Below are 13061 nucleotides of genomic sequence, written 5' to 3'. Positions count from 1 at the left end.
ATATAGGCATATGTATGCATATATACATGTATACACTTCTATAAATACACATGTAGGTGTATATATACATATATCTAGACACAAATACATACATTTATATATATTTTTATAAATATAAAGGTATATACACACAGGTTTACATACATATGTGTGTCTATATATACACACATATGCGTATGTGTGTGTATATATTATACGTGTGTGTATATACGTGTGTATATTTATACACATGTGTTTGGCATGTATATATATAGTGTCCATGTGTATATACACACAAACATATACATCAGCATCACTGTGTGCTGCGTGGTGTGTGTGAGATGGTCTCTGTGTATAAGCAGCAGTACCAGTGCGTGGATATAGACACTATAGATATTGAAAACAGTTTTGAGCTGCAGGAGGGGAGATTGAGATGAGATCTTCGGCGGAAATGTTTTGCTGTGAGGGTGGGGAGGCCCTGGGACAGGTGTTCAGCTGTGGGCACTCACAGACACCCCTTAGACACAGATCCGCTCCTTGGGAGGTACAGACAGATACACGGACACCGTGTGTGTGAGTGTGTGGACACACAGACACTCCTGTTGAGATATGGTTTTTCACACACAATCAGACAACATATACACACACACACAGAGTAACAGACACTGCTGTTGATTATATATACACGTAGATGTGTTTATATACACATGTATACACACGAGTATATATACAAATGTGTATGTATACACAAATACATATATGTATATATATATTTATATATATATATACACAGGTATATACAGACAGGTGTGTATATATATATATAGGTGCATCTATATATACACATATATATGTCTATCTATCATATACGTGCATCTATATATACACATATATATGTCTGTCTGTCTGTCTGTCTGTCTATCTATCTATCTATCTATCTACCTACCTACCTACCTATCTACCTATCTCTTTCTATATATATGTGTGTCTACAGATATATGTATACATATTTATATATATATAGAGGTATATACAGACAGGTGTATATATAGAGGTGCATCTATATATACACATATATATGTCTGTCTGTCTGTCTATCTATCTATCTATCTATCTACCTACCTATCTCTCTCTATATATATATGTGTGTGTATAAATATATTTATACATATTTTTATATATAAATAAAGGTATATACAGACAGGTGTAAATATAGAGGTGCATCTATATATACACATATATATGTACGTCTACCTATCTATCTATCTATCTATCTATCTATCTATCTATCTACCTACCTAACTCTGCAGGCACAGGTGGGCACTCACAGACACCCCTTAGACACAGATCCGCCCCTTGGGAGGTACAGACAGACACACGGACACCGTGTGTGTGAGTGTGTGCGCACACACAGACACTCCTGTTGCGATATCGTTTTTCACACACAATCAGACGACATATACACACACATACACAGAGTAACAGACACTGCTGTCGATTATATAGATTATATATAGTAACATGCACCACAGTGTGTGTGTATATATATGTGTGTAACAGACATATAAATTCATAAATAGAATGCATATATGTATATAGACATATATTCGTATATGCATATATACATACAGGTATATGTGTTTATATATACATTTATACACACGTGTATATATACAAAAATGTCTATATATATATATATACATACATACACCTATATATGTATTCACAAATACATACATATATTTATATATATTTTTATATAAATACAGGTATATACACAGGTTTACATACATATGTGCATCTATATATACACACATATATATGCATGTGTGTGTATATATTATACAAGTGTGTATACTTATACATATATGTGTCTGGCATATATAGAGTGTGTATGTGTGTGTATGTGCGAGAGACACCAACCAGAACTCTGTATGTGTGTATTTGTGTATACCCACATATATATATGTATATTTGTGTATATATATGTATATTTGTATATATGTGTGTATTTGTGTGTATATATATCTCCACCACCACCGTTAATGTATGTGTATACATACATAATGTATATAGATATGCATTATATATACTATATATATACACATTATAAATACAATATGTATATATAATGCGTATATTAATGGCATGCACATTGTCTAATGTAATAATGTACATACATTGCATGCAAATACATTATATATGTACATGTTGTATAGCTATTTAATGCATATATATACACTACATATAATGTATACATATATTTATTACACATAATGTGTATATATTTTAGTGCATGTGTGTATACATAAAGTGTATATATACAAATTAAGTATATATAATGTATTTAATTTAAACATATTTTGCATATATGTCTACACACATGAATATATATACATGTACATACATATTTATACACAAATACATACCTATACTTTCTAATATATACAGCTATATACACACAGTGTACATACTTATGTGAATATATATATATATATGCACATATCTATCTATATCTGTGTGTATACATTAGGGTTCGAATCTCCCTGCCCACAGGGCCGGTGAGGCGGTGCAGTTTCAGGTTTCACCACCAGGTGGCGCCCGCTCTGCGCTGTGGAGGCAGTGGGGGGACCCTGACAGAGGATGGGGGGCAGCAAAGGGAGGATGGAAACGAGAATAAATCCAGTTTAAAAAGCAACAGCAGCAGCCCAGGGGCCTGCTCGGCTTCCACACCCCTCCTGTGCCCCCTCCATGTGGCACTGGTGGCACGCCTGGCTGCAGGAGCTCGGCTGGGTGCGGTGGCGTGCCTGGTGCCGGTGGCTGTAGCGGCCGCAGTGGCACGCTTGGCACTGGTGGCACTCCTGGTTGCAGTGGCACATGTGGCTGTGGCGGCTGCAGGGGCAGCGGTGGCATGCCTGCTTGCATGGGCACCCCTGGCTGCATTGGCACTCGCGGTGCTGGTGGCTGCAGTGGCAGTGGTGGCACGCATGGTTGCATTGCTGTGCCTTCTTTGGTGTCACCGGTGGCACGTCTGGCTGCAGCGTGGCTGCATTGGCACACCTGGTTCTGGTGGCACTCGTGAATGAGGTGGCCGCGGTGGCCCCTGTGGCCGCACGTGCCCATGGCCAGTGCAGCACTGGCCGCCAGCGCTGGCCGAGGTCACCGGGCGCTGGCGCGGCCGGAAGGCACACAATGAGCGGGACCTTATCTCGGCCCACAGCCCTTCCCGGGGCCGTGGCCGCCCCCCCCCGGGATGGGGCAGGCGGGGGGCAGCGGGGCCACGCACCCCTGTGTGCAGCAGAGTGGGGAAGGATCAGCCCCTCCTGGCCAGGAGGCGTCAATAACTTTATTTACAAATAATAAAAAGCAAAATAAATACAAAGAGTCTTAAAAGTACAGCCCTGGAGGGGGGTGGGGGTAGAAACGGGCAGGGGGACCCGGGCTGTGCTGCTGCGTGGTCCCCAATTGTGGCCCCGAGAGGACGGAGGGCACTGTGGGGCTGAGCCCCCCCTGTCCTCAGGGGCCATAGCACCATAGAGGGGGGACCCCATCCTCATCTCCACCCAGCAGCGCTCCAGGGGGGTAAAGACAAACCCAACAGGGGTGTTTTACACCACAACCCCCACTCCAGGGCTGCCTGGGGCGAGAGGAGGTTTGGGGGGGCACAGATATGGGGGTGCAGGAGCCCGGGGATCGGCAGCAGTGCCCCCTCAGCCCTGTGCTGGGTGGAAGGCGGTAAAGCCACCAGCGCCAGCCCGGGTGAGGGGCAGCCGCCTTTGAAGCCCCCCGGCTGCTCCCGAAGCCCAGCGGAGCGCAGGGCGAGGGGATTAGCGGGTAAATCCCCCGGGCTGCGGGCTGGGCCCCCCGGCACCCCCGGCCGCACGCCCCGTGCACGCGTGGCTGCACCCCGCCGCTGCGTCAGCACAGCGCGGGCACAGCCCCGGCCCCCTGCCCGGGGGTCCCACCCCACCCAGGAGGGGACGGAGTGGCTGCGACAAGGGGACAAGGACACCAGCGGGGAGAGGTGGGGGGACGCTCACTTGTGGGGCATGTCCTCCACGCTGACGCGCCCCCAGACCCCCACCACAAAAGTCTCCACTTCGCACTCGTTGACGCCGCGGGCGATGCGGAAGTGGCCACCCTCGCCCCACGCTGTGCCCCACGAGTTGGCTGCGGTCTGCGGAGGGGGAGGCAGGGCACGGCTCAGCCACGGGTCACCCAGCCGAGCCCCCCATCCCCAGCGGGATCCCACCCACCCCCAGGGCTGAGCCCCAGCAAACTCATGACACTCACCCAGTACTTTTGGGTCTGGCCGTCGGGCAGCTGCTCCTCTCCCCACCTGCGTTGCAAGGGCAGAGGCGTAAATAGGGGTCTTGGTGAGCCTCCCTTGGGCTGCACCCCACTCTGTGGGCATCACCCTGCCCGGCCTCACGATGGGGGGTGCTGCGTTCACCCCACTTGGTTCATAGCCCCCCCTGAGCACTATAGACTCATAGAAGGGTTTGGGTTGGAAGGGACCTCAAAGCCCATCCAGTCCCACCCCTGCCATGGGCAGGGACACCTCCCACTGGATCAGGGGCTCCGAGCCCCATCCAACCTGGCCTGGAACCCCTCTAGGGATGGGGCACCACCACTGCTCTGGGCACCCTGGGCCAGGGCCTCCTCACCCTCACAGCAAAACATTTCTGCCTAAGATCTCATCTCAATCTCCCCTCTTGAAGATCAAAACTGTTCCCCCTCGTCCCATCCATGCCCTCCCTGATCCAGAGCCCCTCCCCAGCTTTCCCAGAGCCCCTTTCAGCACTGGAAGCTGCTCTAAGGTCTCCCCACAGCCTTCTCTTCTCCAGACTGAACCACCCCAACTCTCAGCCTGTCAATGCTCAGGGATTTAAACTGAAATCCAGGTAGGGATTTTTAGCCATGGGGAGGAGGATGGAAGCCGCTGTGGGGGACAGCCTTCCCTGCTCCCCTGTTCAACCCCTCTCCCCTCCTGGGACTCTGCACTCCCCCTCCTCCCCCACTGGGGCTGAGCACTGCGCACTCGTGTCACTTGTGGCCACAGCCCTGGGTCGAGCACCGGCCACCAGCGAGGCTCCTGCCCATCGCACCCTGCACCCTCCCTGCCCGGAGAATGGGGACACCTTTCCTCCCGGGAAAGAAAGGCTTCTCCAGCCTGGAGAGGGGATCTCTGCACCCTCTGAGCCCCCCATGCCACCCCCACCTACCCAGTGATTTTGACTGAGTGGGTCCCGTGTCTCTGGTGCTTCGTCCCCTTCCCCTCGGCCACGGGCGTGTGCCGATAGATCCCACTCTTGTACATGAAGAAGTCCTCGTGCACCTCCAGGATGGCTGCGGGCAGGGGAAGGGGGTCGGGGATGCTGGCCATGCCCCGGGGAAGGGGCACCCAGCGCCCCGCAACCCACATCCCCCGAGCAGAGGACATGGGCGTGGGGACACGGGGCATTGTCCGGGAGGAGGGAAGGCAGCAGCCGGATCCTCTCCGGGCGATGGGACAGGACTCGGAGGTGGATTAAAAACAAAGTCAAAACAAAACCAACCGCTGAGCCGGAGATTAAATCTCAGGAGTTAATGAGCAACGAGTGCCCGCTGGGGTGGGCAGCGTGACGGGCACCCTGGGGCTGGCGAGGGCGCGGCGCTGCCCGGGCACGCGGTGAAATGTTAACCAGGGAGAGCAGCCGCCGGTGGGGCCCTGATTCCGAGCTTCCCCCACCCAACGCATCCCCCCAGCTTCAAGGCGTGACGGTGGCGCCCGCGACGGCTCCTTACCCTGCACGGGGCCGTTCTCCAGCAGCTCCTTCATGATCTCCTTCTCCTGCAAGCACAGAGCTGGGTGGTACCGGGGCTGGGACCCCCATCACTGCCCTCCCCACCACCAGGGATGCAGCAGAGACGATTTCTGCACCCATGGGTGGGTGCTGTGGAGATGCCGGGTGGCACCAGGGCTGGGACCCCCATCACTGCCCTCCCCACCACCAGGGATGCAGCAGAGACGATTTCTGCACCCATGGGTGGGTGCTGTGGAGATGCCGGGTGGCACCAGGGCTGGGACCCCCATCACTGCCCTCCCCACCCTCAAGAACGCGGCAGCGATGATTTCTGCACCCATGGGTGGGTGCTGTGGAGATGCCGCGTGGAGGAGCCGCTCCCTCACAAGCTCCACCATGGGTTTTTCCCAACTACATTTCCACACTTGGCTTTCCCAGGCAACCCACCCTGAGCCAAGCCCCTTCCCGCTCCCCACACCAAACAATTCCCACGTCGCCCACGCTGACAGCTCTGCGCGCCCATTCCTGCCCCGCGGGCACTCACGCTGGAGGAGAGGCGGTAGGCGGGGGTGGACTGGTAGATGTCATTGGCGTGGGTCTGGGGGTTGGGGCAGCGCGCCGTCGCCTGCCGCTTGCCCCGGCCCGTGGAGCGGCTGTGCATCATGCAGGGCTGCGCCGCCGGCTGGCTCTCCCGGCTGGTGAACGGGTAGCACTCGTCCGTCACCACCCTGAGCAGACGGACGAGGATTCGAGGGCAGGAAGGACCACCCGGCTCCATCCCCAAACCCCTCTTCCCCAAAACTTCCCTCTTCAAACACCCCCCTCTCCATCCCAACCTGTGGTCCCCACTTGTCCTGGGGCACAGGGGGTGACGATCCCACGCTCTCCCCAGCCTGGGAGCCCTTTATCCCCCACCAGCACCAGGGCAGTCTGTGCCCCCATCCTGCCGCACCCCCACTCACCCTCGCCTGCGGAGGTACCACCAGGCGCCGTCCAGGCGGCCACCGCTGCAGCCCCGCTGGTTGCGGGTGTCGCAGGACAGGAGGTTTTGGGGTGACAGGGCGGGTGTCATGTGTCCCATGGAGTGGATGGAGATGCGGTCCGAGGCGACGGCTGGGAGCAAGCGGGGGGGGGGGGGGGTCAGAGAGCGGTGATGCCCCCCAACTCCTGCCTCACCCCCGCTGGCCACCCCATCCCATCTGCCCCATCTCACCCGCCGTGGAGAAAGCCCAGGAGCCGGCGCAGTTGCCCTGGTCCAGCGGCTCGTGGATCATCCCAGGCCACTTGGCAGCTGCGTCAAAGTGACGGGGCAGCACCTCGTTGGAGTCCATGTTCATCTGCGGGGGCAGAGCCGAGGCATGAGGGGCGCCCACCACACGGGGACCCCTCGCTCCTGTCCCCAACCCCTCACCCAGCATTCGCACCCCCAGCGCCACTGCAGTGCCCCGCGGGATGGGGATGCCCATAGCCCTGGACGGGCACCACACGCATTCCCAGAGGAGCCGGAGCCCTCAAATTGCCCTAAATTTGGGGTCCTCAGCCCCAGAGGCTCCTTAGGCAACATCAGCACCCAAGTGTCCGCTCTGGGACTCTGGCAAGGGTGGCGAGTGCGCGGCACTGGGTGCCTCGAGCCCCTCATGGTGGCCTCTGGCCAACTCCTGCCTGGCCGCCGGCTCACGCCCAGCCTTTCCGCTGCTGGGAGGAGGACGGTGCCCCCGCGCCGGCCGCGCTCGGCTCAGCCTTCCTTTGGAGGACACGGCCACGACACCCAGTGCAGGAAGCGCCTCTAAAATTAAACCTCGCCGCGAGTCAAGGCCGCGGCACTGGGCGTGCACCGCGCGCGATGCCCGCTCCCCGCCAGCTCCCGTGGGACCCTCGGCCGCTGCCCACCCCAACTGGGGGCCGGTTTTGGGTGCAGCCTGGGGGCAAGTGGGGGCACCCCGCTCGCAAAGCGCTGGCGCGGGCGGCTCTGCCGACTCAGCAACTGCGGGGCTTGCTTTCCGATGGGAAATCGGCACGGAGGAGCGGGGGAAAAAACAACACTGGCAGCCCGGGGATTGTCAGGGGGAATTTGCTGAGCTGCTGTCTCCAAACACAAGGGCTGCCCGCGGCACCCACCCGCCACAGCCCCTTCCCTGCCTCCCCCTGGGCACAGAGCCCCTTCCTGGGGTCGGGAACGCTACAGGGACATCGCTCGCCGAGGGGATGGTGAAGCATTGGATGAAGCCATGGGATAAGCAGGCTCAGCCCTCGGCGTGCCTCAGTTTCCCCTTGCACCCGAGGGGCCTGGGGGGCTGGGGAGGGGGTGACTCACATGCATCTCATTCATGTTCATGACGGTGGGAGAGGGTCGGAAGGTGCCCAGGCGGTATCGGATGCCATCCTCCAGTGTCATGCCCCAAAACTGGCTGTAGTTGGCGGCTCTCCAGCTGCACGGTAGGAGGGAGAACAGGTCAGGGGTGCCCCAAAACGCACCGAGGGGCGAAGCATCCCTTCCCCATCCTCTGGTGCACGGTCCTTACCCATAATTGCCCTGGTTGATGGCATCGATCAGGTCCCCATCCATCAGGCAGGCACGGTCCTCGCATCGCCACTGCCCGCTGGGGCCGCAGGTGCTGCAGCGGAGGGGACAGTCAGTGGGGAGGGACAGTGGCCCTGGGGGGATCCCGGGGATATGCCGTCTCCCCCAAGCCAGGGACGCTCTGGCATCGCGGGCAGCCAGCGAGGGAGCAGGGATGCTCCTGCAGTAGGGGCTGGGGTGCACAGCAGCGCAGTGCCTCGGGATGGGGTGAAGCCGGGCCAGGAGCCCTTTCCATGGCCCATGGGGCTGTTCATCCCCTTCCCGCTCCCTGCAGAAACCGGGAGGGCAGACAGAGCATGGGACAAAAAAAAAATCAGCTGAAAAGCAGCCAGGCCTGCAGAGTCCAGAGCGGGGCTTGGCCGCCAGCCCGGGGAGGGGACTCGGGGTGGCTGTATGGGGGGATGCGGGGCGAGCGCTCTGACCACGTTATCCGGGAGCCCCTCGGCACCCACGAAGAGCCCCAGGACAGGGGGTGGCTGCGGGGGCTGTGCCGGGTCCGGGTATCCCTGGGGAGCCCTGGGCTGTGCTCCACTCGCACAGCAAAATGCTTGGCATGCTCCCTCCTGCCCGCTCTTCCCTTTTAAGGAGCCGTGCGAGGCCGGAGCCGTGTCCAGCAGCCAGCGGCACCTGCACCCCTGGCATGTGCCCTGTCCCCATGCCCGAGCGCTCCCGGAGATGCCACATGTACCTGTCAGCTCCTCAGGGTCCCCCATGGGCGCACTTTGGGGTGCAGCCAGCCGGGTGCCCATCGCAGCCCCCTCTGCTCCACCCAGGCGTCACATTCACCCCCCTGCCAGCCCCCCAACCCCTGCGGGAGCCACGTCTGGGGTGAAACGCCGCAGGAATTGCTGCTCTCCTGGCGCCAAGTGCCAGGAAAGAGGGTTTTGGCAGAGGAGCCTCAGCCTCCGCAGCGCCACACAGTTGGGGAGAGGATGCTTTCCCAGCAGCGGGGACCATCCAAGTGCATGGCTCGGGGACCTGGAGCTTGGGGACACCCACAGTCCTGGGGAAATGCAGCACCAGGGCTTCGGGGAGGGGTCGGGCTGGCTTTTGACCCCCGGCTCCAGCACACACGCCCGCGCACACGTGCTCATGCCCCCACACGCGCCCCAGACGGAGCCTTTGATTCCCCTTATCTGCGGCATCGCAGCCAGCCCTGCTGCGCTTGCTCCTTGTCTACGGGCAGATCTGCGCCTCCAGGTTTCCCTCTCCCCCACCTCCGGGATGCCATCAATACCACCGCAGCCCTTTCCAGATAAACCCTGTGCCGCTCACTAAGGAGCTCCTGGCGCGCGTGGCACCGGTGAGCTGCTTGCACCCAAGCCGCTGCGGTTGGCTGCCAGCTGCAGGCGCATCCCGGCAGGCTCGGGCAAGCTGGGCTTGGACCAGCGAGCCACAAAAACCCCGGCAGCGCCAGGCTCGCGTCGGCAGCCGGCACGGCCGATGGAGCAAAAGCACGTGCTGAGACTTGGGAGAAGCTCAAGGCCTCGGGCTCTGCTCCGAATATGCCAGAGCAAAGGCATTTGGCACTGGCTCCCACCACCCAGCTCGGGCCCCGCGCCCCCGCCGAGCCGCGCTTCGCAGGCTCCCGACGTTTCCTCCGGGCAGGCAGCGTGCCAGCGCCGTGCCGCATGGCACAGGGAGCGCAGGGCACTCACCACAGGTTGCAGTTCTCCCGGTACGTGGCTCCGGTGGGGTAGTTGCGGCCGGCGCGGGCACAGCCTGGGGTGAAAGAAGAGAGCATCCTGGTGAGCTCCCGGCTGTGCCCACCGGCATTCCAAGGGGAAAATAAACGCGGTCCTTAAAGCCAGGCAGGTGCCCGCCTGCAGCTCAGCACCCACAGGGCTGCCCTGGGGAGCAGCTCGTGCCCCTCGGAGCAGGGTGGGAGCGAGGCAGGATCAGTGCCGGGGGGGTTAACCGCGGGGCTGAGCTGAGCACAGCCTGGCGGGATGGGGATAAAGGGGCCGGTTGTGCCCGGGAGCTGGCTCTGCTCTGCAGACACTTCTTAGAGAGCCTTGTGCTGCGCGGCGGGGGCCGCCCGTGCCCCCCGCTCACCCCGTTCGCCCCAGCTGCAGAGCGGGTTAAGCCAGGGCCAACATCCGCCTGCCCCAGACATGACCGGGGAGGCGGGATGGAGCACCAGCCACCCCTGCTCTGCCCCACAGGTACCTGGAGCTGCCCCTCTGCCCCACAAAGCCCTGAACTCAACCCTAGCTCGGCCACTTGGCATGATTTTCCCCATCTCCAAGGTGTTCCCGAGCAACTCTGCAGCAAGGACAGGACTATGGGGTGTTCCCAGCCCTGTTTCTGGGATCCCAGCCTGGCCACTTGGCATGAGTTTCCCCATCTCCAAGCGGTCCCAAGCAGCAAAGAGGACTATGGGGTGTTCTGAGCCCCATTTCTGGGATCCCAACCCCAGCTTGGCCACTTTGCATGAGTTTCCCCACCTCCAAGTGGCCCCGAGCAGCTCTGCACGATGGCTATGGGGTACTCCCAGCCCCACTTCTGCGATCCCAGGTTGGTCACTTTGCTGGAGTTTCCCTATCTCCAAAGCATCTGGAGTGGCTCTGCAGTGAGGGCAGAACTATGGGGTGTTTCCCAGCCCAATTTCTGGGATCCCAACCCCAGCCTGGCCATTTTGCAGGAGTTTCTCCATCTCCAAGGGGTCCTGAGCAGCAAGGACAGGACTATGGGGGTGCTCCCAGCCCCACTTCTGGGATCCCAACCCCAGCCTGGCCACTTTGCAGGAGTCTCCCCACCTCCGAGGGGTCCAGAGCGGCTCTGGGGTGCTGCATCCCTCTCCATCCATCACCCAAGGGACACCGGTTGGCACCCACCAACGCCCTCCCAGCCTCACCTGGGACCCTCGGGAAGGGGGGCGGGATGCCCAGGCAATACTCCCAGAAGTCAGGGCAGCAGTCGGAGACGGTGCGGTTGCAGAAGAGGTCGCAGTAGCAGAGGGTGTCGTGGTAGGGCACGGTGCAGCCGTCGTCGCGGCCGTGGCAGCACACATCCCCTCGCTGGCAGTAGGACCCCCCGGCATCGTAGACCCCGTGCTCGTACAAGCCGGGGCCCAGCTCGCGGCGGGTGCGGACACGGGACGCCAGGGCCACCGGGGCCACCAGGCAGAGGCACAGCAGGGCCCACCGCAGGCGCATCGTGCCGCAATCCCCCCCTGAGCTGCAGCCGCTGCGGGCGGAGGGGGGTGAGAGTGTGGGGGGGCCGCCGGGGGTCCCGTGCCCATGGGGCAGCTCCGTGCCCCACGTTGGCCCCGTCACCCACCCTGCCAGCACCCAGGGACCCCTTGTGCCCCCCCTGCCCTCCCCTGGACACTCGGAATCTTCAGGATTCGCAGCTTGCGCCCACCCCGGCTCTGGGGACCCTCGCCCACCACACGATGCCCTGAAGCACCGTCTCCCACACCCCCCCCACAGCTTAACCCCCTGCTCCAGAAGCAAAACCCCAGCAGGACGGGGCTCCCTTGGGCACTGGGGGGCTGCCCGGACCCCCAGCCCCAACCCCAACCCCAGCCCCGCCACCCCGGAGGCACAGGAGGTGCAATGAGTTCCCAGTTCTCAGCCCATGAGGCGGCCTGGAGACCCCAGGAATGGGGTGGGGGGCTGGTGTGGGGAACCCCTGGGGAACCCACGGGACACGGTCCCTCCCATCCCCTCTGTCCCACGGGCGTGGGTGGTGCAATGAGCTGCCAGTTCTCAGCCCGCAGAGCAAGGAGCAGGGGGAGGGAGGCCCTGGGGACCCTGAGAGTGGGGTGCTGGTGTAGGGAACCCCCAGAGAACCAACAGGACATGATCTCCCCATCGCTGCTGCCCTGGTGGTGCAGGCAGTGCAATGAGCCGCCAGTTCTCAGCCCTCAGGACTGGGGGAGCCGCTGGGGACCTCAGAAATGGGGTAGAGTGCTGGTCTGAGAACTGCCTGGGGAGCCCACAGAACACCGTTCCTCCCATCCCCTCTGTCCCAGAGGCACAGGGGGTGCAATGAGTTGCCAGGTCTCAGCCCTGTGGGATCGGGGGATCACTGCGGACACCAGGAACTGGGGGTGGGGAGGAAGAGCGCAAGATGGGGTGGGGGGAACCCCCGGAGAACCAACAGGACACGGCCCCTCCCGTCCCCGCTGCCCCGGAGGCGCGGGAGGTGCACTGAGCTGCCAGTTCTCAGCCCTCAGGGCTAGGGGGGAGCGGGGGCGCTGGGGACCCCAGGAACGGGTTGGGGACTAGGAGGGGCGCTGGGCACCCTAGGAAGGGGGTGAGGAAGGGGGTGAGGGATGCCGTGGGGACCCCCCGGGACCCGCCCACCGCAGCCCCGCTGCCCCGTACCTGCCGCCCCGCCGCTCCGCTCCGCGCCGCTCCCGCCGCTCCCTTCGTTCTTTATAGCCGCGCCCGGCGGGCGGGGCGAGCGGGGGGTGGGAAGAGAGCCGCAGCCCCCGGGTGCCTGCCCGGGGTCCCGCCTGCTGCTCCCCGTGCCTCCCACCCTGTGTCTGTGCAAACTAGGGGTCCCTCCTGCTCCCCAGATCCTCATCCTGTGTGCAATCTGGGGGTCCCTCCTGCTCCCCAGATCCTCATCCTGTGTGCAATCTGGGGGTCCCTCCTGCTCCCCGTGCCCTCATCCTGTGCCCACACAAACTGGGGGGGGTCCCTTCTGCACCCCGTGCCCTTCACCCTGCATCTACACAAACTGGGGGGCCCTGCCAGCACCCC

General features: G+C 59.9%; 1 protein-coding gene across 1 annotated transcript; it reads right to left on the bottom strand.

The window, feature by feature from the left end:
• Positions 1-2508: 2508 nt before the first annotated feature.
• TINAGL1 (tubulointerstitial nephritis antigen like 1) lies at positions 2509-12739 on the bottom strand. The gene is made up of 12 exons (XM_054086154.1): positions 12681-12739; positions 11204-11535; positions 10005-10068; positions 8288-8380; positions 8080-8194; positions 6979-7102; positions 6728-6878; positions 6310-6493; positions 5767-5812; positions 5205-5328; positions 4273-4318; positions 2509-4156 (listed from the first exon to the last, which is right to left on the bottom strand). Exons 2-12 carry the CDS (start codon positions 11502-11504, stop codon positions 4016-4018), a joined length of 1389 nt encoding a protein of 462 aa, XP_053942129.1. The 5' UTR covers positions 11505-11535; positions 12681-12739; the 3' UTR covers positions 2509-4015.
• Positions 12740-13061: the final 322 nt, after the last annotated feature.

This window comes from Cuculus canorus, chromosome 22, assembly GCF_017976375.1.
Source record: "Cuculus canorus isolate bCucCan1 chromosome 22, bCucCan1.pri, whole genome shotgun sequence".
In the NCBI taxonomy this organism is placed as follows: Eukaryota; Metazoa; Chordata; class Aves; order Cuculiformes; family Cuculidae; genus Cuculus; species Cuculus canorus.
Note: the sequence above shows the minus strand (reverse complement) of the source record. Positions and strands in the feature narration are given on the sequence as shown.

Coding starts and splice junctions, on each gene's coding strand:
- TINAGL1 (XM_054086154.1), bottom strand. CDS start 11,504: ATGCGCCTGCGGTGGGCCCTGCTGTGCCTCTGCCTGGTGGCCCCGGTG. Junction 7,103..8,079: donor TGAACATGAATGAGATGCAT/GTGAGTCACCCC, acceptor CTGCCCCCGCAG/ATGAACATGGACTCCAACGA. Junction 6,494..6,727: donor TGGTACCTCCGCAGGCGAGG/GTGAGTGGGGGT, acceptor CCGTCTGCTCAG/GGTGGTGACGGACGAGTGCT.